Source organism: Molossus molossus, unplaced genomic scaffold, assembly GCF_014108415.1.
Source record: "Molossus molossus isolate mMolMol1 unplaced genomic scaffold, mMolMol1.p scaffold_m16_p_8, whole genome shotgun sequence".
Lineage (NCBI taxonomy): Eukaryota > Metazoa > Chordata > Mammalia > Chiroptera > Molossidae > Molossus > Molossus molossus.
In genome coordinates this window covers 63633920-63661276 of record NW_023425402.1, presented here as the reverse complement: position 1 = coordinate 63661276, position 27357 = coordinate 63633920, and the positions used below count along the sequence as shown (strand labels likewise).

Here is a 27357-nt window from a genome sequence, read left to right as displayed (position 1 = left end):
TATCTTTGCCTTAAACAAGCCCTGTCCATTGTTCTTGTGTACCTAGGTTTACATACCTTTGAAATGCCAATAATAATCCTTTTTTCAGGTTCCTCAGAGGTTTAAACACTTTCAAGGGAACACTTGAGATTTTGCTTCCTGACATGGCACTGGCTTGGCTAAAATCAATCCATAAAAATTCTCTACAGGTTTGGACGTTTTTTGCATTGACATCATGTACAAATTCATACTAAGGCAGTCTAAGGAAGAGAAATAGCACCTTGATATACAAATGAGGTTTTTCTTCCCATAAAACTGTTTTCTTTTCATTCCCATCCCACCTCCCACCTCTCCTTTGGCACCCATGAGCTTGTTCTCTATATTTATGGGTCGGTTTCTATTTTGTTTTGTTTCTATTTCTCCATATAACTGAAATTATACTGAGGCAGGACAATAAGAAGCTAGGGAAATTCCTTGACAAGTGGAATAAGGGAAACTGAGACAAAATAATTAGACAAGGCCAAACAATTTGAGCAATTTACAGCCAGCTAAGAAATTACAAGGTTTTATCTTCCCTAACCAAGGACACTTAGGAGTAAATGGTTCACACATTCCAGACTGTCACTGGGCAGACCAGCCTCAGTCCCAGTCCCTCTTCAATAATGATCTCTAGAAAATAAAACTAACTAGAAAATAACCCTGGTGCCTTTACACACATTTCGATGAATCAACATATTGAAAGACTAATGAATATTCTGTTAAGACCCTCCTTTGAGACTTTCCCTAGGATTCCATCTGCCAAAGAAAGATTTAAAAAGCCTCAAGACAAAGGATCCATGATACACTCTCCCTGCTGGAAGCATGCCCCTCCCCACTTCTTCTCCCACAGACATGCATCTCCTAAACTCCAAGGGACCCCATGAGACTTGCAACCAGGAGAACAGTGGGCAGCAGCAGTTTGACTGAGGCTTACCCTCGAACCCTGTCTCCAAGGCCCCCTTCTCTCTGACTTCTTAGTGAGCAAAAGCTCATTTCCCCGCCTAGTTTCTCTCCTGTTGCTTCTTCTATGCTAAGCCCTTCCTGTGTTTCACTGTCCCCATCTTTAATAAACATACTCTCAAAATCACCTGGACTCATGTGAAATCTCTCCTACACGAAGTCAGGAACCCACACACTATTGGCGAGCCCTATGCAAACCTGTGCCATTAACAATATTGTATTTGTCTTTCTCTGTCTGGTTTATTTCACTTAGCATAATATTCCCTAGGTCCATTCATGTTGTTGCAAATGGCAAGATTTCATTCCTTTTAAAAAAAAATTTTTTTTTCTTTATTGATTTTAGAGAGACGTGAGAGGGAGACTTCCGGTCAAGATGGCGGCGTAGGTAAACACGGTATCGCGTCCTCCCACAACCACATCAAAGTTACAACTAAACTACAGAACAACCATCATTCAAAACCGCCTGACATCAAGCTGAATGGAAGTCCTACAACTACAAAATTAAGCAGCAGCCACATCGAGACAGGTAGGAGGGGCAAAGGCACCATGGGCTGGTCCCACACCCATGAGTGGCGGATAAAAATCAGGAGGCTACCTCGGCTGGGAAGGTCCTTCCTGAGGACTGAGGGGTCCCTGTCCCACACCAGGAGCCCTGCTCAGGGTTGCAGTGCCAGGAAGAAAAGTCCCCATAACTTCTGGCTGAAAAAACCAGTGGGAACTGAGGCTCAGGGAAGCTGAGGTGGCTGGAGCCCCAGGCAGCTCTTCTTAAAGGGCCCGCACACGTACTTAATCGGACTCGCTCCCTCTAAGCGTGGAGGGGAGGCAGCTTGAGGGGCACCAGAGACATAAAAGGAAGAGCTGAGCTGTTTGGCACTGGAGCAAGGGCTGGAGAGGGGGCTTTCTCTGGGACAAACGTGCTGTCAGAGGCCTTTGTTCCTTTGGTGAGCCCTTCCCTGGGGCAGCAGACAGTCGCCATATCTGGGACTCCAGCAACCTGGCTCACACTGGCTGCCCCGACCTGGTGATTCCCTGAGGCCCCGCCCCACCCAACTTTCAGGCCCACCCAAGCTGTTGCCAGTTGCTTAACCATAGGATTGGCCTAGCTTGGATCCTGCTTCAGGTGTTCCTAAATTCTTTCAAACAAGCAGCATCTGGTCTCAGATAGCCCCATACCTCTCATTAAGTAATACACAGAAACAAACACAGGGAAGCAGCCAAAATGAGGAGACAAAGAAACAGGTCCCAGATGAAAGAACAGAACAAAACCCCAAGAAAAGAATTAAGCGAAATGGAGATAAGCAACCTAACAGATGCTGAGTTCAAAATACTGCTTATAAAGATGCTCAATGAACTTAGTAAGAACCTCAGTGAACTTAGTGAAGGCCTCAAGAGCATAAAAAAGGACCAGTCAGAAATGAAGGAGGCATTAACTGAAATAAAGAATAATTTACACAGATTCAATAGTAGAGTACGTAAATCCAAGAAGCAAACCAATGCTTTGGAATATAAAGAAGCAAAAAATGCCCAATCAGAACAGCAAAAAGAAAAATGAATCCAAAAAAATGAGGATAGTGTAAGGAGCCTCTGGGACAACTTCAAGCGTGCCAACATTCGCATCTTAGGGGTGCCAGAAGGAGAAGAGAGAGAACAAGAGATTGGAAACCTGTTTGAGACAATAATGGCAGAAAACTTTCCTAACTTGGTGAAGGAAACAGACATACAAGTCCAGGAAGCACAGGGAGTCCCAAACAAGATGATCCTCAAGAGGCCCACACCAAGACACATCATCATCAAAATGCAAAAGGTTCAAGACAAAGAGAGAATCTTAAAAGCAGCAAGAGAAAGCAGTTAGTTACCTACAAGGGAGTTCCCATAAGACTGTCAGCTGATTTCTCAAAAGAAACTTTGCAGGCCAGAAGGGAGTGGCAAGAAATATTCAGAGTGATGAAAAACAAGAACCTACAACCCAAATTACTCTATCCTGCAAAGCTGTCATTTAGGCCCTGGCCAGTTTGGCTCAGAGGTTAGAGCGTTGGCTTGCGGTCCGGAGAGACCCAGGTTCGGTTCCCGCTAAGGGCACGTACTTCGGTTGCAGTTTGTCCCCGACCTTGGTTGGTCGAGCGAGTGTCAGCCACTCGATGTGTCCCTTTCACGTCGATGTTTCTCTCTCTCTCTCTCCCTCTCTCTCCCTCCCACTCTATCTGTACAAAAAATGGAAAAATGTCCTCAGGTGAGGATAAAAAAAAAAAAAAAAAGCTGTCATTTAGAATCGATGGCCATATAAAGATTTTCCCAGACAAGAAAAAGTTAAAGGAGTTCATCACCACCAAACCGTTATTATATGAAATGATGAAGGGTCTTTTTGAAGAAAGAGATAAAATATATGAACAAACAAAATGGCAATGAATACATATCTATCAACAATGGAATCTACAAACAAAATGAACAGGTAGAACAGAAACATTCTCATAGATACAGAGAACATTTTGTTGGTTGCCAGTTGGGAGGGGGGTTGGGGGAATGGGTGAAAAAGATGAAGAGATTAAGAAGTACAAATTCATTGCTAGACTGACAAACCTCAAAGGGAAAGGGGTTAGGGGGGTGGGAAGAGATAAACCAAAGAACTTATATGCATAACCAATGGACACAGACAATAGTGTGGGAAAAGGCGGGAGGGGGGAGGAAGGGGTCAATGGGGGAAAAATGTGGAACATCTGTAATATATTTTACATTCAACAATAAAGATTTAAAAACAAAAAAAGAAGTGAGAGGGAGAGAGAGATTGAAACATTGATTAGAGAGGACATCAATTGGCCGCCTCCTGAATGCTCCTTACCGGAGTACAGGCCCACAACCTGGGCATGTGCCCTGACCAGGAATCGAACTGGCGACCTCATGGTACATGGGTCAACGCTCAACCACTGAGCCACACTGGCAGGGCTCTTTGAGTTTTCTTTAGATAAATATCCAGAAGTGGAATTCCTGAATCTTTTGGCAGCTCTATTTTAAATTTTTTGTGTTTTTAATTTTTCTATACTGTTTTCCACAGTGACTGTACTAATTTACAATCCCACCAGTGTACAACAGTCCACATCCTCACCAGCATTTGTTATTTGTTGATTTATTGATGATAGCCATTCTGGCAGGTGTGAGGTGGTATCTCATTATGGTTTTAATTTTTTTTTTTAATATATTGATTTTTTTAGAGAGAGAGGAAGTGGGAGAGAGAAACACCGATGAGAGAAAGAAACAGTCTTGTTTCCCTTACCCCCAGGTCCTTGCAGAGCAGCCCACAGAAGCTCAGGTGCTGTCTTCAGCAACTACCAGCTTGGAGGTGATGGTTGAAGCAATGGATCTTGGTATAGTATTTTGGGGAGAGCAAGAAAGAACAAATGGGACACAGAGCAGACCTAGAGCAGCAGTTCTCAATCTTTTAAATATCAGAACTCTTTTATACTTTAAAAATCGTTGAGAACTCCATGGAGCTCTCTTTATGTGGATATGTCAATATTTACTGCATTAAAATTAAAACAAAATAGTGATTTACTGAAAATTAACAACAAAAATATATTACATGTTGGCATAAATACCATTTTTATGTAAAACATAGCCATGTTTTCCAAAACAAAAGTTAATGAGAGGAGTGACATTTACTTTTTGCAAATCTCTTGTGTCTGGCTTAATAAAAGGCAGCTGGATTCTCATACCTGCTTCTGCACTCAATCTGTTGTGATATGTTTTGGTTGAGATCCAGTCTCACACAGACATACATTTGAAAAGATGGAGGATCTTGGCGACTCAAAATGTTCTCTGATCAATGAGGGGAGGGGGTAAATGTTCTCTGAGCACATTCTGAAAATTGCTGTCCTATAGTAACAGTTGTTACAGAGCCCCTAGCCCTCCAGAGACAACAGATCCCGATTTTAGAACAAAATCTCTGTTTCTCACCCTTTCTACCTCCAGCCTCTTTGTTTAAGATTGCACAACTCTTCAACAGTGTATAAAACAGCTGGTAGCCCTGAGCAGGAAAATTTGGTAAGATGTAAGTTCCTGAGGGAGTGTACTGATCTTGTGTAAAGGGGAGTGGACTAGACATCCTAGAAAGGGGATGAGAGAAAGAAAACACATCATGCATTTTTAGTAAGGAGCAGAAGTTATGAAGTTCAGGCACATTTATGAACAAATATGTCTCAGTGCCTGGGCTGCAAAAAGGAAACAAGGAAACTCAGCCTGCTGGGTGTGTGTCAAAGGAGCTGGTTCTCAGAGGGGGAGGAGCTGGTGCACATAATTATACTTCTACCTCTATATTTCCTGGGGCCTAACTGGCAGGGTCACAGCTTTGTCAACATTGAGAAACTGATGGAAAGAGCAGAATCTACCAGGTGCAGCTCTAAGACTCATAAATTCTCTGCATGTTGGAGTGGCCTTGCTACCATGGTAGGAAGGCTTCAGGTAAAACCTGTTTATAAACCCTTCACCATGGGCCAGCACCACTACTAACACCACCTTCACTATGTACCTTGCTTACCTGCTTTATAGAGGGAAGGCACAGGCAGCCAGCTCTCAGTAGCCCTGGCCTGGCCTCAGATACCACACCCATCTTCCATCACAAGTGGCCCAGCTCTACCTAAAAAGGTTGTGTATATATAGACATGAGTAATTGTATTGCCATCAGTGACTATGCAGTCTTGTGTGGACTGTGAGCTGCTGTAACTAAAGGCAAGAGCCACACCCTGGTGTCTTTTAATAAACAAATAACAAGTCTAAACTTTGTACCTGGAACTTTCCAAGACTGTTCTTTTTTTTCCTCCCCATCTTCCTCCCCTCCCCATCTTCCTCCCCTCCCCCTCCTCCTCCTTCATTGATTTTAGTGACAGGGAAAGGGGGAGAGAGAGAGATAGAAACATCGATGAGAGAGAACATCGATTGGCTGCCTCCTGCATGCCCCCCACTGAGGATTTGGCCCACAACCCGGGCATGTGCCCTGACCAGGAATGGAACGGTCGACCTCTTGGTGCATGAGTTGATGCTCAACCACTGAGCCACACTGGCTGGGCACAAAGGCTGTTTCTTAAATACTAAGAATAACTTTACCATTTCTACTGCACTAAGTGACTTGTGACATCTTTTGCATTATTGCTCTACATTGCTATTTAGGTGGCCTGGGACCACTACCTTGTTCAGCACAGTAATTTCCAAGTTTCAAATAGCATTTGGTACCTAGAAAGCACTTTGAAAGTTTTTAGTGAATGAAAGTTAAGTGAATGAATTCTGGTAGTCTTATTTAATGTGTACCAAAAGCATGTGTCTTTCATACATTGTACCATTTAATTAAGCTGTTCACATAATGCTTATTTTCCCAAAAAGGAATATAAGCTTTTTGAAAGCAGGAAATGTGTGCTTGTTGTTGTTTTAGTCATTCTACATAGCAACCTATGTCTACCTATCTTATGGAAATGTTCCTCAAATCCTTCTAAAAAACATATTTTATAGTTTTTAAAGATATTTACTTATCATATTACAAGTTGGGACCTGCTTTTTTTCCTTTTTAGTCCCACTAATGGTTTTAGGGTAGAGAAAGTTATTAGTTTATGGTCTAATAATGGTCCCTATTATCTAGAAAAGGTCCCAGCTAAAAGGTGTGTTTCACGATCTATTATGTAACAAAATTTGGCTATATATAAAAGTATGTGTTTAACATAGTAGGTCCCCCACATCGTTTCCAACCAGAGAAGCTCTGCTTTTATCTGTTTAACTTTCAAAGGATTTCATAGATTTTTACTTAAATCAGGGCATCAGTGCCCAAGAAGGAAGGTGTGGTATTCCAATGAAAACCTCCAAAGACATTAAAATAGCAGGTGAATTAATTAATGGACAGCCAGACAGAGATATTTTCCCACTTGGAAACTGCAGATTTCTATGTCTCTCCAAGAACTCATTTTACTTATTTGCTCAAAGGAAAAGTATAATAAGTGTTTATTTATTTATTTATTATTATTTTTTATCCTCACCCGAGGACATTTTTCCACTTTTTGTTCCAATAGTGTGGGAGGGAGAGAGAGGAAGAGACAGAGAGAGAGAAACATTGACGTGAAAGGGACACATCGAGTGGCTGCCTCCCGCACAACCCAACCAGGGCCAGAGACAAACTGCAACTAAGGTATGTGCCCTTAGCGGGAACCGAACCAGGTCTCTCTGGACCGCAGGCTGACGCTCTAACTGCTGAGCCAAACTGGCCAGGGCTAATAAGTGTTTTGTTTTTTTTTAAATATAACAGCTTTATTGAGATGAATTCACACACCATAAAATTTACACTTTTAAAGTTTAGAATTCAGTGGATTTTAGTATATTTATAGAATTATGTAACCATCACCACTATCTAATTTTAAAACATTTCAATCAAAACAAAAAGTTAGTTTTTATCCCCAAAAGAAACCCCATGCTTATCAGTAATCACTCTCTAGTCCCTCTTTCTCCCCAGCCCTTGGCAACTACTAATATACATTCTGTCTCTATGAATTTGCCTTTTCTGGACATTTAATATAAATGGAATTGCACAATATGTGAACTTTTATGTCTAGCTTCTTTCACTGAGCATAATGTTTTCAAGGTTCATCCATGTATAGCATGTATCAGTATTTTATTCCCTTTTATGGTCAAACACTATTTCATTGTTTGGATATACTAAATCTTATTTATCCATCCATTAATTGATGGACATTTGAGTTGTTTCCTTTTTTTTTTAGTACGTGCCCCTAGCGGGAACCAAACCTGAGACTCTCTGGTCCACAGGCCAACGCTCCAACCTCTAAGCCAAACCGGCCAGGGCCTGTTTTTACATTTTGGCTATTATAAATAATGCTGTTATGAACATTTATGTTTAAGTTTGTGTGTATACATATGGTTTCAATTCTCTTGGCTATATACTTAGGAGTGGTATTGTTGGGTCATAAATAACTCTATGTTTAACATTTTGAGGAATTGATAAACTGTTTTCCAAAGTAGCTGCACCATTTTATAATCCCACTAGCAGTGTATGAGAGTTCTAATTTCTCCACATTCTCGTCAAATCTGTCATTCTCTTCTTTATTCTAGCAAGCCTAGTGAATGTGAAATGGTATCTTGTGGTGGTGTTTTACTTGCATTTTACTAATAACAAATAATGTTAAACATCTTTTCATGTACTAATTGGCCATTTGTATATCTTCTTTGAAGAAATGTCTATTAAAATCCTTTGCCCATTTTTAAATTGGGTTGTCTTTTTTTTTTTTTTTTTTACTTTATTGTTGACAATATTACAGATGTCTCCCATTTTCTCCCTTTATGCCTCCCTCCAAACAACCCCTGCCTCATCCCAGGCTTTCCCCATGTTATTGTCTATGTCCATGGGCTATGCATGTATATTCTTTGGTTAATCTCTTCCTGTCCCCTCCCCTAAGATCTGTTACCCCGTTCCATGCATCCATGCCTCTGGACCTATTTGGTTTGTCAGTTTGTTCTTTAGACTCCACTTATAATTGAGATCATGTGATATTTGTCTTTCTTTAACTGACTTATTTCGCTTAGCATAAGTCTCCAGGTCCATCCATGCTGTCTCAAAGGTAAGAGATCCTTTTTTTTTTTTTTTTACAGTTGCTTAGTATTCCATCGTATAAATGATAAATGTACCACAGCTTTTTTATCCAGTCATCTACTGGTGGGCACTTAGGCTGTTTTTAGATCTTAGCTATTGCAAATAGTGCTGTTATGAACATAGGGGTGCATATATCATTTGATTGGTGTTTTGGGATTCTTAGGATATAGTACCAGAAGTGGGATCATTGGGTCAAACGACAGATCCATTTTTAATTTTTTGAGGAACCTCCATACTGTTTTTCACAGTGGCTGTACCAGTCTGCATTCCTACCAGCAGTGTTATCAGGGTTCCCTTTTCCCCACATGACCACTAACACTTGTTTTTTTGTTGACTTATTGATGGTATCCATTCATTGTAGTTTTAATTTGTATCTCTCTGATGATTAGTGACATTGAACATGTTTTCATGTGTATATTGACCATCTATCTATATGTCCTTTTTGGAGAAGTACCTACTCAGACTTTTGCCCCCCCCCCCTTTTTAAATATTTTTTCTTTTTATTGATTTTAGAAAGAGAGAAAAAGGGAGGAGAGATACAGACATTGATGAGAGAGAACATCAACTGGCTGCCTCCCTCATGCCCCCCACCGGGGATCGGGCCCACAACCTGGGCATGTATCCTGACACCTCTTGGTGCATGGATTGACATTCAACCACTGAGCCCCACTGGCCGGGTGCCCCATTTTTATTTTTAGAGAGAGAGGAAGGGAGAGAGAGAGAGAGAGAGAAACATCGATGTGAGAAACATCGAATGGCTGCCTCATGCATGCCCCCTACTGGGCATCAAGCCAGCAACCTGGAATGTGCCCTGACTGGGAATCAAACCAGGACCTCTCAGTCCATGGGACGACACTCAATCCACTGAGCCATCCTTTTGCCTATTTTTAAATTGGTTTGTCTTCCTTTTGTTGTATGAGTACTTCATATATTTTGGAAATTAACCCCTTATCCAATGTATCATTGTCAAATATATTCTTCCATATAGTGGGTTCCCTTTTCATTTTGATGCTGGTTTCTTTTGCTGCACAGAAGCTTTTTGTTAATCCTCACCCGAGGACTTTTTTTTTTTTTTTTTTTTTTTTTAACATTTATCTTCAGACAGAGTGGGAGGGAGAGAGAAACATCGATGTCTGAGAGACACATTAATTGGTGCTACCACATGACTTGGGGGCGGGGGACGAACCACAACCGAGGTACGTGCCCTTGGCCTGAATCAAACCTGCGACTCTGGTCTGCAGGCCGACTCTTTAACAGCTGAGCCAAACCGGCCAGGGCTGTGCAGAAGCTTTTTAGTTTGATGTAGTCCTATCTGTTCATTTTTTCCTTTGTTTCCCTTGCCCTAGGTGATGTATCACTGAAAATATGTTGTGTGAGATGTCTGAGATTTTACTGCCTATATTTTCTTCTAGGGTTTTTATGGATCTGAGAGTTACATTTAAGTCTTTTATCCATTTTGAGTTTATTCTTGTGTATTGTGTAAGTTGGTGGTCTAGTTTCACTTTTTTTGCATGTACCAGTTATTTATCTTTTTATTGTTGAGTTGTAAGAGTTCTTCATATATTCTGGATATACATCCCTTTTCAGATATATAATTCACAAATAATTTCCCCAGTCAGTGCGTTGGATTCTATCCTTAACTCCAAACCTTGGCAACTAATTTCATGTTCATCATCTGGGAAATGAGTGAGCTCAAAAGATTCCAGGATTTACACATTAGGATGCATATACACTGAGAGCAGACATCACTAACCCAGGAGTAGAAAACAACAAGGATTCATGTAGTTCATCATCTAAAATGCCAGTATTATTTAAATATTTTAGGGTAAGCAGAATCTTGCTTTTCTATGTGTGAAAGTATATAGAGAAGAAAAACTGTGCCAAGCAAACAGAAACTTGGACACTTTTGAGAACCAGGTGGCAGTGGCATTGCAGTGTGTCAAAGTAATCTGGGAGAGTGGCCTTTAGATAGATAAATTGTGCCTGATCATTGGAACTTGTGAGCTGAGTCTTCAAAAGCTTTTTTATTTTTTTAAGTTACTTTACAGCTTTTAACTTTTGATCTCTTAAAAATCATTAACTCACACAAATGAGCTTAACTTTCTGCTGCCATTATTTTTAAATTTTATATTTATTTCATTTACTAAACTGTGTTTAGTTCCACTTCCTACCATGGTCAGTTCCCTGAAAATACAAATATGTGAAAGATCATGATTTTCTTTAATGCTAGTGTCATTTTTAAAATTTACCTCTTAGAGTATAATAATTTTGAAAAACCAAATTTTCTACACCAAACATTGATTGGTAGTTAAAAACAGGAAGTTGAAGTATAACCATAAAACAGTTAAAAGGAAAAAGCAGGCAATAGGGAAATTTTAGAATGACCTGAAATAACAGAAATTTGACATAGGCATGGTATTTATTGTCTGGGGCAACACAAGGTGAGTTTGAGGACAGAAAATGATAATAAGTACCACCTATACAGCCACAAGTACTGAATCATTAGAAGGAATATAGGACATTCTTAGATGTTTATTTAAAATATAAGTTTTAACCTGTGGTTAATGTGCACAGAACAAAATACTGGTTTTTTTCTGCCATATTTTAAATTGTTAATAGCCTTTTTTATATTCTCTCTCTTTCTTTTTCCTTTATTGATTTTTTAGAGAGGAAGGGAGGGGTAGAGAGAGACAGAAACATCGGAGAGAGAGAACATCGATTGGCCACCTCCTGCAGGCCCCTACTGGGGATTTGGCCCACAACCTGGGCATGTGCTCTGACTGGGAATCAAACCAGTAATCTCTTGGTACATGGGTCAACGCTCCACCACGGAGCCACACTGGCTGGGCCTCTTCCTTTTTTCATAGCATCTTGATTTATTTCATGAATGTACTATACTCCTAATACCCTGAAGCTATTAATTAGAAGGGCTTTTTAAAACCTTCTTTCATTCTCTGTCACTGTATCCTGCAAATTCTTTTTATTCCTATTTGTTTTGATCCTTAAAAATCTGATGATCCTGGCTGACTGCGTGCACTTAGAGTACAGCAATAAGAAGCTGATTTGATTGTAAGCTCTGTGGGTATGGCATGTGTTATTATTGGCTAGTGGGCATCAATACTGGATGATCTGACTGGGCTATATCTTAAAGAACTCTTGATGTTAGTATTTAACCTAATCACATTATATGCACTTGCACATGTGAAGAATAATTGTAATATGTTAACTTACTAGTTAGGCCAAAATATCACCCTCTTTTCTCCCCTGAGACTCAAAAAGCTAATGACATTTTACACGCAGTATTTATAGCAATGAGTCATATTTGGCTGAAAGTCATAATCAATATCTCAGAGAAAATTTAGCAAAGTATCAACATCACAACTTCATTTTGAGCTTCTCTGCAACAGTGGTTGTGGTTGTTCTTCAGTTGTGTATTCTAAACATTCTTTTGCTCTTTCTGTGTGTTCATGAATATTTAAAAATGACATAATTCAGGGAATGTCAGTTTCATCTTCTTGTACATATCTTAATTTTTTTAAGGATAAAATAAGGGCACAGTAAAGATAACTCAGGCAATGTTGATTTGTTTTATACAAATCCTAAATCTTTCTATATGTTGTAAGGACATGGAAATATTCTTTTTAGGGAAGAATTGACAGAAAATCTTTGGCCAAATCTCATTTTTCTTTTTATGTTCTGAGGTTTCAAACTCAAAAAAAAACAAAAACAAAACAAAAAAAACTCTACACAATTTTACTTCGCCTTGAAAATAATAATCATTTCTCTAAAACAAGTATTCGTTTTTTACCTTTTACCATCACACAGTAGAAAGAGAGCCCTAGTGTCTGAAATTCTACTTTATCGTATCATCCTAAGTCCAAATACTGTAAAAATTGGGACACTGCTTTGCCTCAACTGGTATGGTTCAGTTGGTTGAGCGTCATCATGTGCACCAAAAGGTCACCAGTTTGATTCCTGGTCAGTGGACATACCCAGGCTGTGGGTTCATCCCCAGTATGAAAAGGGAGGGATCCCCAGAGATTTCATAGGTTATCTCACTTCCCTTGGATTCCTGGAACTGCAGATACAAAAAGAATGCTCTGTGCCCATAAGATAGGTTATGCAATGTACTGGGTTGGCTAAACTTCTCAAAGTGGTCCTTGAAGTGGTCCTCAATGACTCCTTATAGATAGGTATCTCATGACCCTTGCTCACCATCCTAGTCTGGTGCCACCCAGAGGAGTGTTAGTAAGAGTTTTATTGAACCAGGATGATGGTGACAAATCATCTGATCTAGACCAATCAAAACTGCAGTCAGTTGCTCTCTCTCTGGACTTTGAACTGTGCATAAACAGTGAGTTAATAGGTAGTGACAGTGGACATGAAAATACACAGAAAGCACAACCAATAAAGAGTGGTTGAGTCACAGCAATGACAGAGCATTAGAGTAAGGATCAACAAACATTTGCTAAACAGTGACAAAACAGAACCAACGCCTGGCTCAGAGCAGCAGGAGCACCACAGCTGCCAAGGGTTTCTCTGGCCTGTATCTCTCCCTCCAGTCTATAGCATGGGGAATATCTTTGCGAACCTCTTCAAGGGTCTTTTTGGCAAAAAAGAAACGAACATTCTCATGGTGGGACTGGACCATGCTGGGAAAACCACCATCCTGTACCAACTGAAGCTGGGTGAGACGGTGAGCACAATCCCCACCATAGGTTTCAACGTGGAGACCTTGCAGTATAAGAACATAAGCTTCACTGTGTGGGACGTGAATGGCCAGGACAAAATCCGGCCTCTGTGGAGGAACCACTGCCCTAATGGAAAAGCTCTCATCTTTGTGGTTGACAGCAGTGACCAAGAGCGAGTGCCAGAGGCCGGAGAGGAGATCATGCGGATGATGACGGAGTTCAGCGAAGCTTTCCTGCTAGTGTTTGCAAACAAGCAGGACCTCCCCAATGCCATGAACACAGATGAGATCACGGACAAGCTGGGCCTGCACTCTCTGCAGCACAGGAATTGGTACCTTCAGGCCTCCTGTGCCACCACTGGGGCCGGACTCTACGAGGGACTGGAGTGGCTGGCCAATCAGCTCCAGAACCAGAACTGAGCCACACTCCTCTCCCCCCTCACTCCCTCCTTTACCTTTGCTTTCCTATCATGTGGCAGAGGTGCCTCTGTGGTGTGAGCACCAGACGCTGCCTCCGTGGTCAGTCTCAATGTGCTTCATCATGTTGTACTTGTGCAGATGGAGCCTGCAACAGGGTTTTGATTTCATGTAAATAGTTCTTGTTTCCAGTGAGGCGGCTTCTACTCCTGTGCAATATTAGGTAACAGGAGGTAGCCGATAAGCAGATCAATAAGTTTCTCTCACATTGATGTTTCTCTTCCTCTCTCCCTCTCCCTTCCTTGCTCTCTGAAAATAATCAATGTAAAACTTCTTTTTTAAAATGGGGCACGGCAATATTTTCTAAAAATGAAATATGCTGTTTTTCTCACGGAATTTTAGCTGACTAGAAGGACAGGATTAAATTGACTGTTCTGGGACCTGGAAAATAAAGGAAATTTGACATACTATGTTTGAATCCATTTTCCTTAATTTATTTTAAATTTCTTGGAAGAAGTTTAAGTCTTATTTTCTGAAAAATGTCAAATAAAATAGCCAAAGGTAAACAGATTGATTGGAGGCAATGATTTCCATTGAGGCAAACAGATTTCCATGTTTTCATACTGAACAAGAGTAAGAACACTTTTTCTATCAGGGGTTCATAGGTAAGTAAAAAACAACTTAATTATTTTGGGATTCTTTTGTTTTTGAGAGACAAAACCTTTCACTAATTTTACTTTAAAATTAAGAACATCAAAAATAAAACTTTACTGGTCAGTAGCAAGCTAGCATGTCAGCACAGGGCTGTTAGAGAGCAGGATTGGAGCAATGCCTAAGTCAAAGGAACTTGTTTCTTCAAGCTCTGCTGGCAGCAATTCTAACAGTGAACTTGACAAAAAGTTCAAGAGAAAAAAGAAAGTTACTTCTAAAAAACCTGTAAAAAACAAAAGACTGGCGAAACGTCCAAGAGCCCTGTCATCTTCCAAGCAGAGCAGCAGCAGCAGAGATAATGCCATGTTTCAGAGTGGGAAAATGAGGTGTGTAGCATTTGGACTTTAAAAGAAAAGTCCTAATTGATATTAGAGAATACTGGATGGGTCCAGAAGGTGCCCTTGGCTGAAATCGAACCCAGGACTCCCTGGTCCGCAGGCTGACGCTCTACCACTGAGCCAAACTGGCCAGGGCAAGGTTACCTTTCTTAAAGTACAGAATCCAGGGTCTAACAGGAGACCTACCATAAGGTCTCAAAATAAAAAAACTAAATACCACATACAATAACTCACAGACAACAGACGCCCTAGATCAAGGGCCTCACTAAATTGCCAATTAGCAACCCCCTGGAAGATAAAATACTTTCCAGGACAGTGTGATATTACCCCTAAAGTCAAACCTTAGGCCTTGGGATACAGTAAAAAGAGCACTGTACTAGGCATTATGAATTCAAGTGATTTAGGCCCTGACTCACTGTGTAACTCATAGGCAAGTTACTTATCTTTAGAAACTTTTTTTTTTTAATCCTCATTCGAGGACATTTTTCCATTTTTTGCTCAGATAGTGGGAGGGGGAGAGAGGAAGAGAGAGAGAGAGAAATATCGACATGAAAGGGACACATTAAGTGGCCGCCTCCTGCACGACCCAACTAGGGCTGGGGGACAAACTGCAACGGAGGCATGTGCCCTTAGCGGGAACCAAACCCATGTCTCTCTGGACCGAAGGCTGATGCTCTATCTGCTGAGCCAAACCAGCCAGGGCTATCTTTAGAAACTTTTTAAACATCACATGTATTTTACATAGAAACTATCTCAATCTATTTTATACAATGAGTAATCCTTTAATGGATTAGAATAAAATGAGAGAACAGATGAAAAGTACCTTGAAAAAGTAGAAATTCTTTAAAACAAAGGACAAAATTAACTCATTCCAAAGATTTCTAATCTTTGTTCTTCACCAACTCTTTTTCATTTTTAAATCCTCACTGGAGAATATTTTTCCATTGATTTTTTTCAGATAGAGTGTGAGGGAGGGAGAAAGACACATCCATTGGTTGTCTCCCCCATCAACCCCAGGGATGGAACCCAAAATGGAGGTACCTGCCCTTGGCATGTTCTAACCACTGAACTAAACCGGCCAGGGCTGCTCTTCACCAACTCTCACCAGGCCACTTTCCTCACTGGATCCTACACCCAACTTCAATTTGTAGACCAGAAAATTCGAATCAAACATTCTCTAAGAGCTTTTACAGCTCTGGAAGTATATGATTGCCATTCATCCAGTGAACAGGGGCACTTACTGCCTATTAGGTGTTGGAAACACAAAAAGTGAGTAAAATCCAGCAAATACGGTAAATCCAACAATCATTAATGATGGAATATAGTATTAAAAGTTTATATAAAGTTATTGAGAAGCATTATTCTGCATATTACCTCTGTCAAACCTTGTCATTAATGATAAAACACTTATCAAGCACTACAAAGCTGAAAAATACTGGTTAGAGACGGAGGATACAGAGAAGTTAAGATTATTGTGTTCTAAAAACCTACAATTAAGTGTGGCAGGCAGTATGGGTGTTAAAACTTTGTTCTTGCCAAACCTGGGAGTTCAGATTCCAACATTAATTTACTGTATGATGTTTGACAAGTACTTTTTGCCTCTCCAAGCCTGTTTCCTGTCCTATAAAAAAAGGATCTATTTCTTAGAGTTGTTGTGATGTTCGAATAAGATAATTTATGTAGAGAACAGATCCTGGCACATAAGTTCTTGTTAAATAGCCACAGTTCTTTTTTATACGTGTGAGTGCAGTGTGGGGGACATAAATTGAGACTGAGATTTCTATCAACATAGCTAGCAAAATACACTACGTGGCGGAGCTGTTTCACTTTCTTAGAGGCGCATGCCTCCTCCATTGCTTCCTATTCAGTATCAGGATCCGTTTTGCGATCCCAGTCTCACAGTCCTTCAAGTATGAAGGCAGTAACATTTCCAATGCCCAATTACGGATTTATGGAGAACTTTTTTACATATTAAGGGGCAAATTTCAATCACTTAATTTCACCCCCTTAATTCTTACAGTGATTACCACGGCTAATGAGCACAATTGATCAGTCGAGTAAATGAAAAAAACGTAAGCCATACTTCAACAAATACAAATGTGGACTGATTTCCTTCCTTCACGATTGCTAGTAAAGAAATCCCCATAATGTTCTTTGAAATCTTAAAAACAAACCGATACTACTATTTTGCTGGGTTTGAAATAAAACAGATCCCTTCCCAAGGTCAGTGGCCTTGATGCTTCCGGATTCTTTCTCCCTTCCTCCAGCCCTCAACCCCGCAATCCCACTCCCAAATTCAGTCTGACCTCTGCCTGGAGGGCGAGGTGCAGGGGCGAGGAAGGAGAAGGGGGGGAGGTGGGGCTGAAACAGAATTTCATTGTTCGCGGGGCCTCTTTCCGAAAGCGCCGGTAGGCAGCGCCGGTAGGCAGCGCCGGTAGGCAGCGCCGGTAGGCAGCGCCGGTAGGCAGCGCCGGTAGGCAGCGCCGGTAGGCAGCGCCGGTAGGCAGCGCCGGTAGGCAGCGCCGGTAGGCAGCGCCGGTAGGCAGCGCCGGTAGGCAGCGCCGGTAGGCAGCGCCGGTAGGCAGCGCCGGTAGGCAGCGCCGGTAGGCAGCGCCGGTAGGCAGCGCCGGTAGGCAGCGCCGGTAGCACCTGCGCAGTGCGACTTCTTTGTGCCCCGCTGCAGCAAGCTAGTTGTTTGTGTCTTTCAGAGGCGGCGGAGGCGGAGCCGGGGGCGTGGCATGCCCTGTCGAAGTCTGATTGGGCTTTCGCAAGGAGGTGGGTGGTCATGGGGCGGAGCCTCTGATAACAACACTCGGAGCTGGAGCTGAGGCTATTTGTTGCTGCGCCGCCACCGCCCGAGTCTTCGTCCGCGCTCTTCTCGGGCTCTCTTAGCAGCAGCCGTCGCCGCCTTTCATCTCTGGCTTCGATTGCTTCTTCCCTTCCTGCTGAACCACTTCCCCCCTAGCGCTATGACCGTCGTCTCCGTCCCGCAGCGGGAGCCGCTTGTCCTGGGCGGCCGCCTTGCGCCTCTAGGCTTTTCCGCCCGCAGTTACTTCGGGGCCCTCCCGATGCTGACCTCCGCTCCGCCGCCTTTACCCAGGATTCCGGATCCCCGGGCACTGCCCCCCACCCTCTTCCTCCCTCACTTCCTAGGAGGGGACGGTCCGTGTCTGAACCCTCAGCCTCGCACCCCAGCACCTCTGCCCAACAACAGTCTTGCCCAGGCTGGGGGTACTTTTCGGGCCGCTCCAAAGAAGCGGCGAAAGAAGAAGGTGCGGGCCAGCCCGGCAGGGCAGCTGCCCAGCCGCTTCCACCAGTACCAGCAGCACCGGCCGAGCCTGGAGAGCGGGCGGAGCCCCTCAGCTGGCCGGAGCGGAGCGCAGGAAGTCCCGAGCCAGGCCGCTGCCTCGGCCCCCTGTTCTGTGACTGTAACCCGAACTGAGGAAGCGACCCTTTTCCCTGGTCCGCTGCCTCCCGCGACGCCCGGCCAACCGTTTAGAAAAGAGGTGAGTGTCGCGAGGGGGCATGGGGACCGTTGGGGAGTTCTGGTCCTTAGACGGCCACAGCCGGGCTCTAGGGTTTGGGCCCCGCACCAAGGGGGGCCGGGATGAGGGGTGGCTGTTTACTCGGGAGGTAAGTTTCCGTGACGCCTGCTCTGTTCTTGCAGAGGGGAAGGGGGGGAAGGGGAGGCATGCGGTGGTGTTGCTGATTGGCTCCCGAGAACCGTCCAATGAGAGGAGCGGCTGCGCCCCAGCAACAGCCCCGATTTAGAAGGCTGGCGGTGTTCCAGGGGGTTTCAGTGTTCTAGGCGCGCGCAGGGTGGGGAGGAAAGGGGCCCGCGGTGGGAGGGGTGACGTCAGCGCGCTACGTGCTGAGCTCTCGGGTGCTGGAGTGAGCCACGTTGGCTTAGTTCCTCTTGGCTTGCCTTTTGCTGAGCTGTGAGGGCATCTATCCAACTGGGGCTCTGCCCCTCGCGGGACCGACCTACTTAACTGTGCTTTTTAACTTTTTAAAGTGGGCAGGAGCGGCGGCAAAGTTTTTCTTGCCTCATTGAAGCGCGATATATTTTGTGTGCGAGTATCAGACATACAAAATTTAACAATTTCCACTGTATACTGTACCGGATTTAGTGGAAGGTAGTTTTATTATTTGTGTCCAGACTGAAATTTTTGAAAGAAGAGTTATCAATTGGAATTGACGTTAAGCTGCCCAATTGCCATGCTACTGGACTCGGATAAAATGGATAAAAGCTTAGATGAGGTTACATCGATAAAATGATTTGAAATTAACCTTCATATCAAAATAACACTTTTTATTGACTTAACTTCAGACTTACTCTTTCATAATAATGAAATGAAAATAAGTTACTGCCATTTATTGAAAGGCTATTGCCTGAGATTTGCAGCTTGGAACAATTAAATGTGTACACCTGTCATACCTTAAATTATCTTCTTAGTGTCCATTCAAGGTCCACAGTTCCATGGCTTTTCTGAAATATTAGTGATATTCTATCAAAAAGAGAGTTTTTGTACTTCTTGATTCCTGGTAAGAGAATGGTTTTAAAACTAGGGAGCTCTGTTGCACTTTCCCCTTATGACATAAATATGTTAACTGTGTACTTTCTATGGTTTTGTCCTGTTTCCCTGCCATATTTGAAGTGTTGGAAAGGCGGTGTGATCTAATGGATTACTTTATACTTTCCATTTGGCCGTGCCTTCCTATGAGGATCACTTGAGTTAAGAAAGTGATTAGAATTAGTGTGGCAGCATTTTTGAAGCAGTTGTGAAACCAGAAATGAGGGTGCAGGTAGGAAACTTTATTTTCCCTGATTTGTTATAATTGGAAAAGATGATAAGAAGTGGTATTTTAGTATTTTTTATTTATTTTTTCTACTTATCAGATAGAGTGGGAGGAAGGGAGAGAAACATCCCTGTGAGAAAGACACAGGGACCAATTGCCTCCCGCACAAACCGGGGTGGGGGTGGGGGGCAAACTGCAACCGACATATGTGCCCTTGACCGGAATCGAACCCGCAGCTCATTGGTTGGCGGGCCGATGCTCGTAACTGCTGAGCCAAACTGATCAGGGTTTATTTTAGTATTTAAATATCTTAAAAATGTTTTCAGAAGCTAGGAGATAGTTTTTCTGAGTCCTTAGTAACCATTGGGTGAGTATCTGTCAAGGACACTACCTGTTAACAGGTGCCATCCGAGCCTGGTTAGGTGTGCAGGGAAGGCAAACAATCTCTGGGAGACACAATCTATGTTTCTCTCTCTCTCTTTCTCTCCCGCTCTCCCTATTCTCCCCTTTCCTCCATCCCACTCTATCTCTCTCTCTCTCTCTCTCTCTGCCCTTCTCCCTCCCTTCCACTCTCTCTAAAAATCAATGGAAAAAATATCCTTGGGTGAGGATTAACAAACAAAAAAACACTTCCTCACCTAAAATTGAGTTCCTGCTAATAAAATTTTTATTTATTCTGAAATAACTTTTTAAAGTGCCTGCCTTAAAGGTAAATAGTATATGTATTAACATGGTTTTTGTTTTTATGTTTTTATTGATTTTTTAGAGAGGGGGGAATGGAGAGAGAGACATAAGTCTGCTGCCTCCTGCACTTCCCCTCCTAGGGATGGAGCCCACAACCTGGGCATGTGCCACACCTCTCAGTCCATGGGACTAGTCAGTCCACCAAGCCACACCAGCCAGGCCATAGTTTTATTTTTAACCAGACTCTCAACTAACCAAAATGAAAACATTAGAAAATGTTTTGTGGCAACATCCTATTATAAAAACACTGACCTTTGTCAGAAACCTGTTGACATTACTCTTCCTTACAGTTACAGAAAGATGGACGTGGGGTTATTTGGGTATTTTTACTTGGACATTTTAGAACTGGCTTATTATTTATTGCATACTGATTACAGTGGTGATTAATTATATTTTTAGTGGTATACAAAATTAGGTGCATGTTTGGACATCCAGTGATAAGTGCAGCAAGCATATATGTTTTTAATCAAGATAATAAAGTCCAGTGTAATTATTTAAATATATGTATATTAAATATATTTATGAGGTTTGTGACTGGTTTTTATCATAAGACTGTATTCATTTTTATGTCCTTGTTTTCGTAGGTTTTAAAATCAAACATGGGAAAATTGGAGAAAATTACCATTCCCCACGGGCAGCTTGTTCATGGTATGCACTTGTGTGAACAACCAAAGATAAACAGACAGAAAAGCAAATGTAACTTACCACTAACCAAGATCACCTCTGCAAAAAGAAATGAAAATAACTTTTGGCAGGATTCTGTTTCGTCTGATATAATTCAGAAGCAGGAAAAAAAGCCTTTAAAAAACACTGAGAACGTTAAAAAAAAGCATTTGAAGAAATCAGCATTTCTAACTGAAGCGAGCCAAAAGGAAAATTATGCTGGGGCAAAGTTTAGTGATCCACCTTCTCCTAGTGTTCTTCCAAAGCCTCCTAGTCACTGGATGGGAAGCACTATTGAAAATTACAACCAAAATAGGGAATTGATGGCAGTACACTTAAAAACTCTCCTAAAAGTTCAAACTTAGATCTCGGATTTCAGTATGTATGTAAAACATAGTTTTTCCAAAATCCCTGGATTCTTGAAAAGAAAATTAGTATAGAAATGGAAATTTTCCTTGTAACCTACGAGTGCAAGAGATGTTTAAAAAATTACAAACATCTTGTATTATATTTTATATTTTGTAAATACTGTATACCATGTATTATGTGTATATTGTTGATACTTGAGAGGTACATTATAGTTTTGTTATGAAAGTATGTATTTTGCCCTGCCCAAACGGTAGGTGTTTTGTATATATTCAATGGAGAAACTTTAAGTGTGTGCTAAGGCACATGGAAGACCAATTTATTTGCACAAGGTACTGAGAGATTTTTCAAGAAACAGCTGTCAAATCTCAAGGTGAAGATCTAAATGTGAACAGTTTACTAATGCACTACTGAAATTTAAATCTGTGGCACAATCATTGTAAACATGGGGTTTGTCTGTTTCTCTAAGTTGATTTCTGCCTTCTAATCTGTAATTGCTGGAAAAGCTCACTTTTACCAAACTTAATTTCTGGTTTTTAGTTTATATCCATATCCAAATTGAAAATATCTCTAATTTTAATACCAACAAAATCGGTTGTAATCAAATTTTTAAATAATAATTTGGCCCCTCCCCCTTTTAAACTAGTCTTGACTCTTTGTGTGTGCCTGTTTTTCATGTTTGAATGTATGACTAGGAGGTGGATTTTAACTTTCACTTTACTGGCTAAACATCTTTAACTTTATGCTAGTTGTCCATCTTCCCTCTGGAATTTAGAGAGACCAATAATTTCATGCCTAGTACCTCTTAGGGGAGGAATACCCCATCTTATAAGTGGATATGGTTGTGGTAAAAAGTAAAGCTGATTAGTTTATAACTTAGAATATATTTATGTATGAACTGTTTCATAAAGTACTGTTTTACTTGACCCAACCATATATTTTTAGTGAGAGAAATAACACTTGTTTGGTTTGCTGGGTTTATATTGGTTAATGAATGATGTTACTTGAACCAAAGCAAGCATAATTGATGTTAAAATAGATAGAGATTTGGATTCTGAAGCTTGCTTCAAGATAAATATAGCAGCTTAGTATTTTTGTTAAAATTCAAACTTTGTTCTTTTATTCCATAGTACATAATGTAAAGTCTATTCCAGTAAGAAATTCTAAAGCACAATTTTCCCTACATAGTTTTTAGTTATAAAAAGCTAAAGTTTATTTCAAATAAAAAGGAAGGTTTTTTTTTGATTGGGCAATATTTAGACATGAAAAGGAAAGGAGTGGTAAGAGGGTGTATATAGGATTCTATAAGGTAAAATAGGTTAATGGTGCTACCATCATTAGAAAAAAATAAAAGGAAAGAGTCTTAGGTCTTACCTTCCTGTGCCATTTGGTTCACATGGGAGGGGAGGAAGACACTTAACTTTCTGGCTGTACAAAGGTGTAGTGGTGTGGGCACCCAGCCAACCATTGTTCTTTAGCACTGACTATAACATTTTTTGTTCTATATGTATGTAGAGAAAGCTATACTTATTATGTGCGCGCGTGTGCCCGTGTGTGTGTGTGTGTGTGTGTGTGTGTGTACATTCACATGTAGAGCTGGCGTTTAAAATGGATTTAGGGAAGAAACTTAAACCATTCTTTTCTAATAGGTGGGCTTTTAGCCTTGTAAAAGACTTTCTAAGGGAAGTGCTAACTGGTAAAAATGAAACGCTAAAATTGTTAAAGACATGACATAAGGAAATAGATACTGTAAAGTAATAAGTTTTATAGTTGGAAGAATGAACAAAATTGGTTGAATTAGACTAGATAGCGTTATAGTGAAAAGGTATTAACAAATTAAAAGTTGAATGGTTTTGGTTACAGTAAAATACTATTTAGCAGCCTTAGTACCTTTGAGCTGCTGTAACAAAATACTAGAGACTGGTTAGCTTTTAAACATTTCTTACGGTTCTGTAGGCTGGGAAGTTCAGTGGATTTGGTGTCTGGTAAGAGCCCACTTAATAGATGGTATCTTTTCATTGTGTCCTCACATAGCAGCAGGGTGAGGGAGCTTTTGGGGGCTCGTTTTGTACAGGCACTACTCCCATTCAAAAGGTTTTGCCCATGTCCTTCCTAATCACTTCCCAAAAGCTTCACTTCCTAATACCATCACTTTGGGGTTAGGTTTTAGTGAATTCAGACCATAGTGCAACCCAGTTATTATTCAGCCATCTTTATTTTTCTCTCAGAGGAGACTCTTGTAAAACATTTTTTCCAATGTTCCTATAATTCTATTTGTTTGGTTTTATGGGTATATAAAGCAAACAGTGTGTTTGCAGTCACCAGCTTCAGACCTAAATTTTAGTGGCCTGAAAGGGAACTTGTCATAAAGAAGTAAAAAGCTTATAAGTAGAGTATGTGAGTAGAAGAAATTGTTACATGAAGTGGCACTTCACTATAGAACAAATACTAATACGTGCTTAGTATTTTATACTGAAGTTGCTTTTAGATATATCTACAATTTGATACCAAGTTTATTCAACTCATGCCACTGAAGTGACACCATAGAAAGAGCTGCTTGTATTTGCATTAATCTTGGTGCTAAGTATTAGTGTCCTCCTTATAGGCAGATAAAGGAAAAGAAGATAATAAAAGACCAAATTACACCATTAAAAGATTGAGCCTGGCCGGTGTGGCTCAGTGGTTGAGCGTCGACCCATGCACGCACCAAGAGGTCACAGGTTTGATTCCCAGTCAGGGTACATGCCCAGGTTATGGGCCAAAACCCCAGTGGGAGGTATGCAGGAGCAGCCAGTCTATGTTCTCTCTCATCGATGTTTCTCTCCCTTCCTCTCTCAAAATAAAGAAAAAATAAAGATTGACAGGAGCCATTCTTTTCCAACTTAAACATGGTTTGTAAGTTAAAATAGAAATTTTAGGACGGTTTATAAGTGAAAAGATTAGAATATATTAGGCAAGTAATCTTTCTGTCGGGACCAGCATAGTACTATGTAATCACCTCATCATAATATTTTAATAGAAATCTATGTTGTACAAATGTGGGACTTGAATGACCTGAAATATAACAGTATAGGTGGGTGGGCAAGAAATTACAATACTAGCCCTGGCCGGTTTGGCTCGGCGGTTAGAGTGTCCGCCTGTGGTCCGGAGAGACCCGGGTTCGGTTCCCGCTAAGGGCATGTACCTCGGTTGCAGTTTGTCCCTGGCCCTGGTTGGTTGTGTGGGTGGCAGCCACTCGATGTGTCCCTTTCACATCGATGTTTCCCTCTCTCTCTCTCCCTCCCACTCTGTCTGTACAAAAAATGGAAAAATGTCCTCGGATGAGGATTAAAAAGAAATTACAATACTATAACTAAAGTACAGGCTGTATTTGACATGCAAAGAAGAGGAAAATAATTTTCAGAGGAAAAAGCAAACAGTGGTGTGAAAAGATGTAGACTACCTTGTAGCTTAAGAGAAGTTCAATGTGTTGAAGGGCCTTGTATGTCATGCTGAAGAGTTTCAACTTTATTCTGTAAGCATGGCATAGACATCAAAGGTTTGAGTAAGGGAATGAGATTCCTGCCTCACAAGAAAATTGGTAAAAACAGTGGGGCAAAAGTAGGTTTAAAGTTGTGAGTACATGAAACACAGTTTATTCTTGTATTATTTTCCATATGAACAACTAAACCTACTTTTGCCCCACCCTGTATAAACAGCTTGGAAAGGGAAAGCTTGAGACAAGACAACCACTTGAGGGGTATTTCAGTAGTTTGAAAAAGAGCCTAACTGCCCAGGCTGGTTTGGCTCTGCAGTTGGAGCGTTGGCCTGCAGCCCAGAGAGTCCCGGGTTTGGTACCTGCTAGGGGCACGTACCAAAAAAAAAAAAAAAGGAAAAGCCTAAGTGGAAACAGACATAGACTTTGGGAGATGTTTTGGAGGTAGAATTAAGAATTGTGCAACTTACTGAAGGGTAAGAAAAGAGGGTTTTTTGTTTTTTAAATCCTCACCTGAAGATACTTTTTCTATTTATCTTCAGGTAGTGGGAGGGACGGAGGGAGAGAGAGACATCGATGTGATAGAGAGATGCATTGATTGGTTTGCTTCTCACACAACCTGGACGAGGGCTGGGGACCAGACCACAGCCGAGGGACATGCCCTTGACCGGAATTGAGCCTGAGACTCTCTGGTCTGAAGGCTAACGCTAACCACTGAGAAAACTGGCCAGGGCAAAAGAAGTTCTTAAACTGAGCAGTTAGGAAGATAAAACTAGCAATTAGGGAACTATGGGAGGGGATCAGAATTACAGAGGAAGATAATTTTGACATGCATGTTGAACTTCGAGGTGCATGTAAGTATATCCACGAAAGACATGGTAAGTAGAAGATAGGTCAGGCCTAGAGGTATAGCTTTGTTAATGGTGCACAGAAGCACTACTTGGAACACGAAAGTGGAACTGAAATATTTGTCTTCCTGCAGGCTCTTGTTTTTCCCTTAAGACTTAACACCAGTTAAGATTTACCAGTACTCTTGACCTTATTTTTTCTGCTTCCTATGGACTCTCAACGTCATCTGTGATAGTAAATTAGTTTTGACTTAGAAAGTATTTCCTCTGAGACTGTTAAATCAGTGGTTCTCAACCTTCCTAAGGCCGTGACCCTTTAATACACTTCATGTTGTGGTGACCCCCAACCATAAAATTATTTTTGTTGCTACTTCATAACTGTAATTTTGCTACTGTTATGTCTTAGGCATCCCCGGTGAAAGGGTCGTTCGACCCCGTCAAAGGGGTTGCAACCCACAGGTTGAGAACCGCTGTGTTAAATGGTGATTGGTTCTCTACCTACCTATAAAAGTCTGTTGATGGACAGTTCTAATTTAAGTTCTGAATTCTGATAGCAGGGGCCCAGTTGATGAAAAGGACTAAAGCTTCCTTTCCTTTTCTTAGTCCACGATTTGAAAGTGGGTAAGACTATCATTTATAATTGTTTTTGTACACCTTTGTCCTAATGACCCTCCCATCCTATTGCTGAATAAATACATTACCCTTTACTTAGAGGGTGGAAGGCCCTCTAACTCCCATGCCCACTATGCAATTGATAGGTGCTTCAGGTTGAAGGAATCAAACATTCTTAAACTTGAGTATGAAAGGCTGATAGTCTCATCATCCTATATAAATTTTTGAAGGATATTGAACTAAATACATTTTAAAATCACTGGCCTGCCTTGCTGACATTTTTTTTATCCTCACCTGAGAACATTTTTTATTCAGATAGAGTGGGAGGGAGGGAGAGAGAGAGAAACGTCAACACGAAAGGGACACATCGAGTGGTTGCCACCAGCACGACCCAACCAGGGCTGGGGACAAACAGCAACCGAGGTAAGTCCTCTTAGCGGGAACCGAACCCAGGTCTTTCTGGACCTCAGGCGGAGGCTCTAACCGCTGAACCAAACCGGCCAGGGCTGAGCCAACTCCTCCAAGTGTTTTGTACTTCATTTCTTACTCTCCTGAATCTATAAATCTTTCAAATACATTTTCAAATGGGGGAAAAGTATGTCTGAGGAGAATTGTATAAGCACAAATTATGTAATTCAGGAACTATTTGTTTTTAAATCTGGAATTTGAGAGTACATTTTACAGAATGCTATTTATAAACAAAAATGTTAATCTTTGGCCCTGGCTGGTTTGGCTCAGCTGTTGGAGCATTGGCTTGCAGACCATCCCACTAGGGGCACATACCAAAAAATAAAATAAAATAAAATAAGTAAAAAAAATAAATAAGGAAAAGCCCTGGTTTCAGAAAATAAAAGCATTAACTATTAACTCTAAAAAAAAAAAAAAAAAAAAAGTTAAGCCCTGGCCAGTTTGGCTCAGTGGTTAGAGCATCAGCCTGTGGTCCAGACAGACCTGGGTTCAGTTCCTGCAAGGAGCGCGTACCTTGGTTGCAGTTTGTCCCCGGCCGGCCCTGGTTGGTTGTGTGGGTGGTAGCCATTCGATGTGTCCCTTTCACGTCAATGTTTCTTCCTCCCTCCCTCCCA

The 27357-nt window shown here is 41.4% G+C and overlaps 2 protein-coding genes across 2 annotated transcripts; both read left to right on the top strand.

The window, feature by feature from the left end:
* Window positions 1-13138: 13138 nt before the first annotated feature.
* On the top strand, window positions 13139-14012 carry LOC118621410 (ADP-ribosylation factor 1-like). The gene has a single exon (XM_036248723.1). The coding sequence runs from the start codon at window positions 13182-13184 to the stop codon at window positions 13719-13721; it is 540 nt and encodes a 179-aa protein (XP_036104616.1). The 5' UTR covers window positions 13139-13181; the 3' UTR covers window positions 13722-14012.
* Window positions 14013-17588: 3576 nt separating this feature from the next.
* On the top strand, window positions 17589-21982 carry PNRC1 (proline rich nuclear receptor coactivator 1). The gene is made up of 2 exons (XM_036248779.1): window positions 17589-18273; window positions 20896-21982. The coding sequence occupies exons 1-2, from the start codon at window positions 17737-17739 to the stop codon at window positions 21337-21339; spliced, it is 981 nt and encodes a 326-aa protein (XP_036104672.1). The 5' UTR covers window positions 17589-17736; the 3' UTR covers window positions 21340-21982.
* Window positions 21983-27357: the final 5375 nt, after the last annotated feature.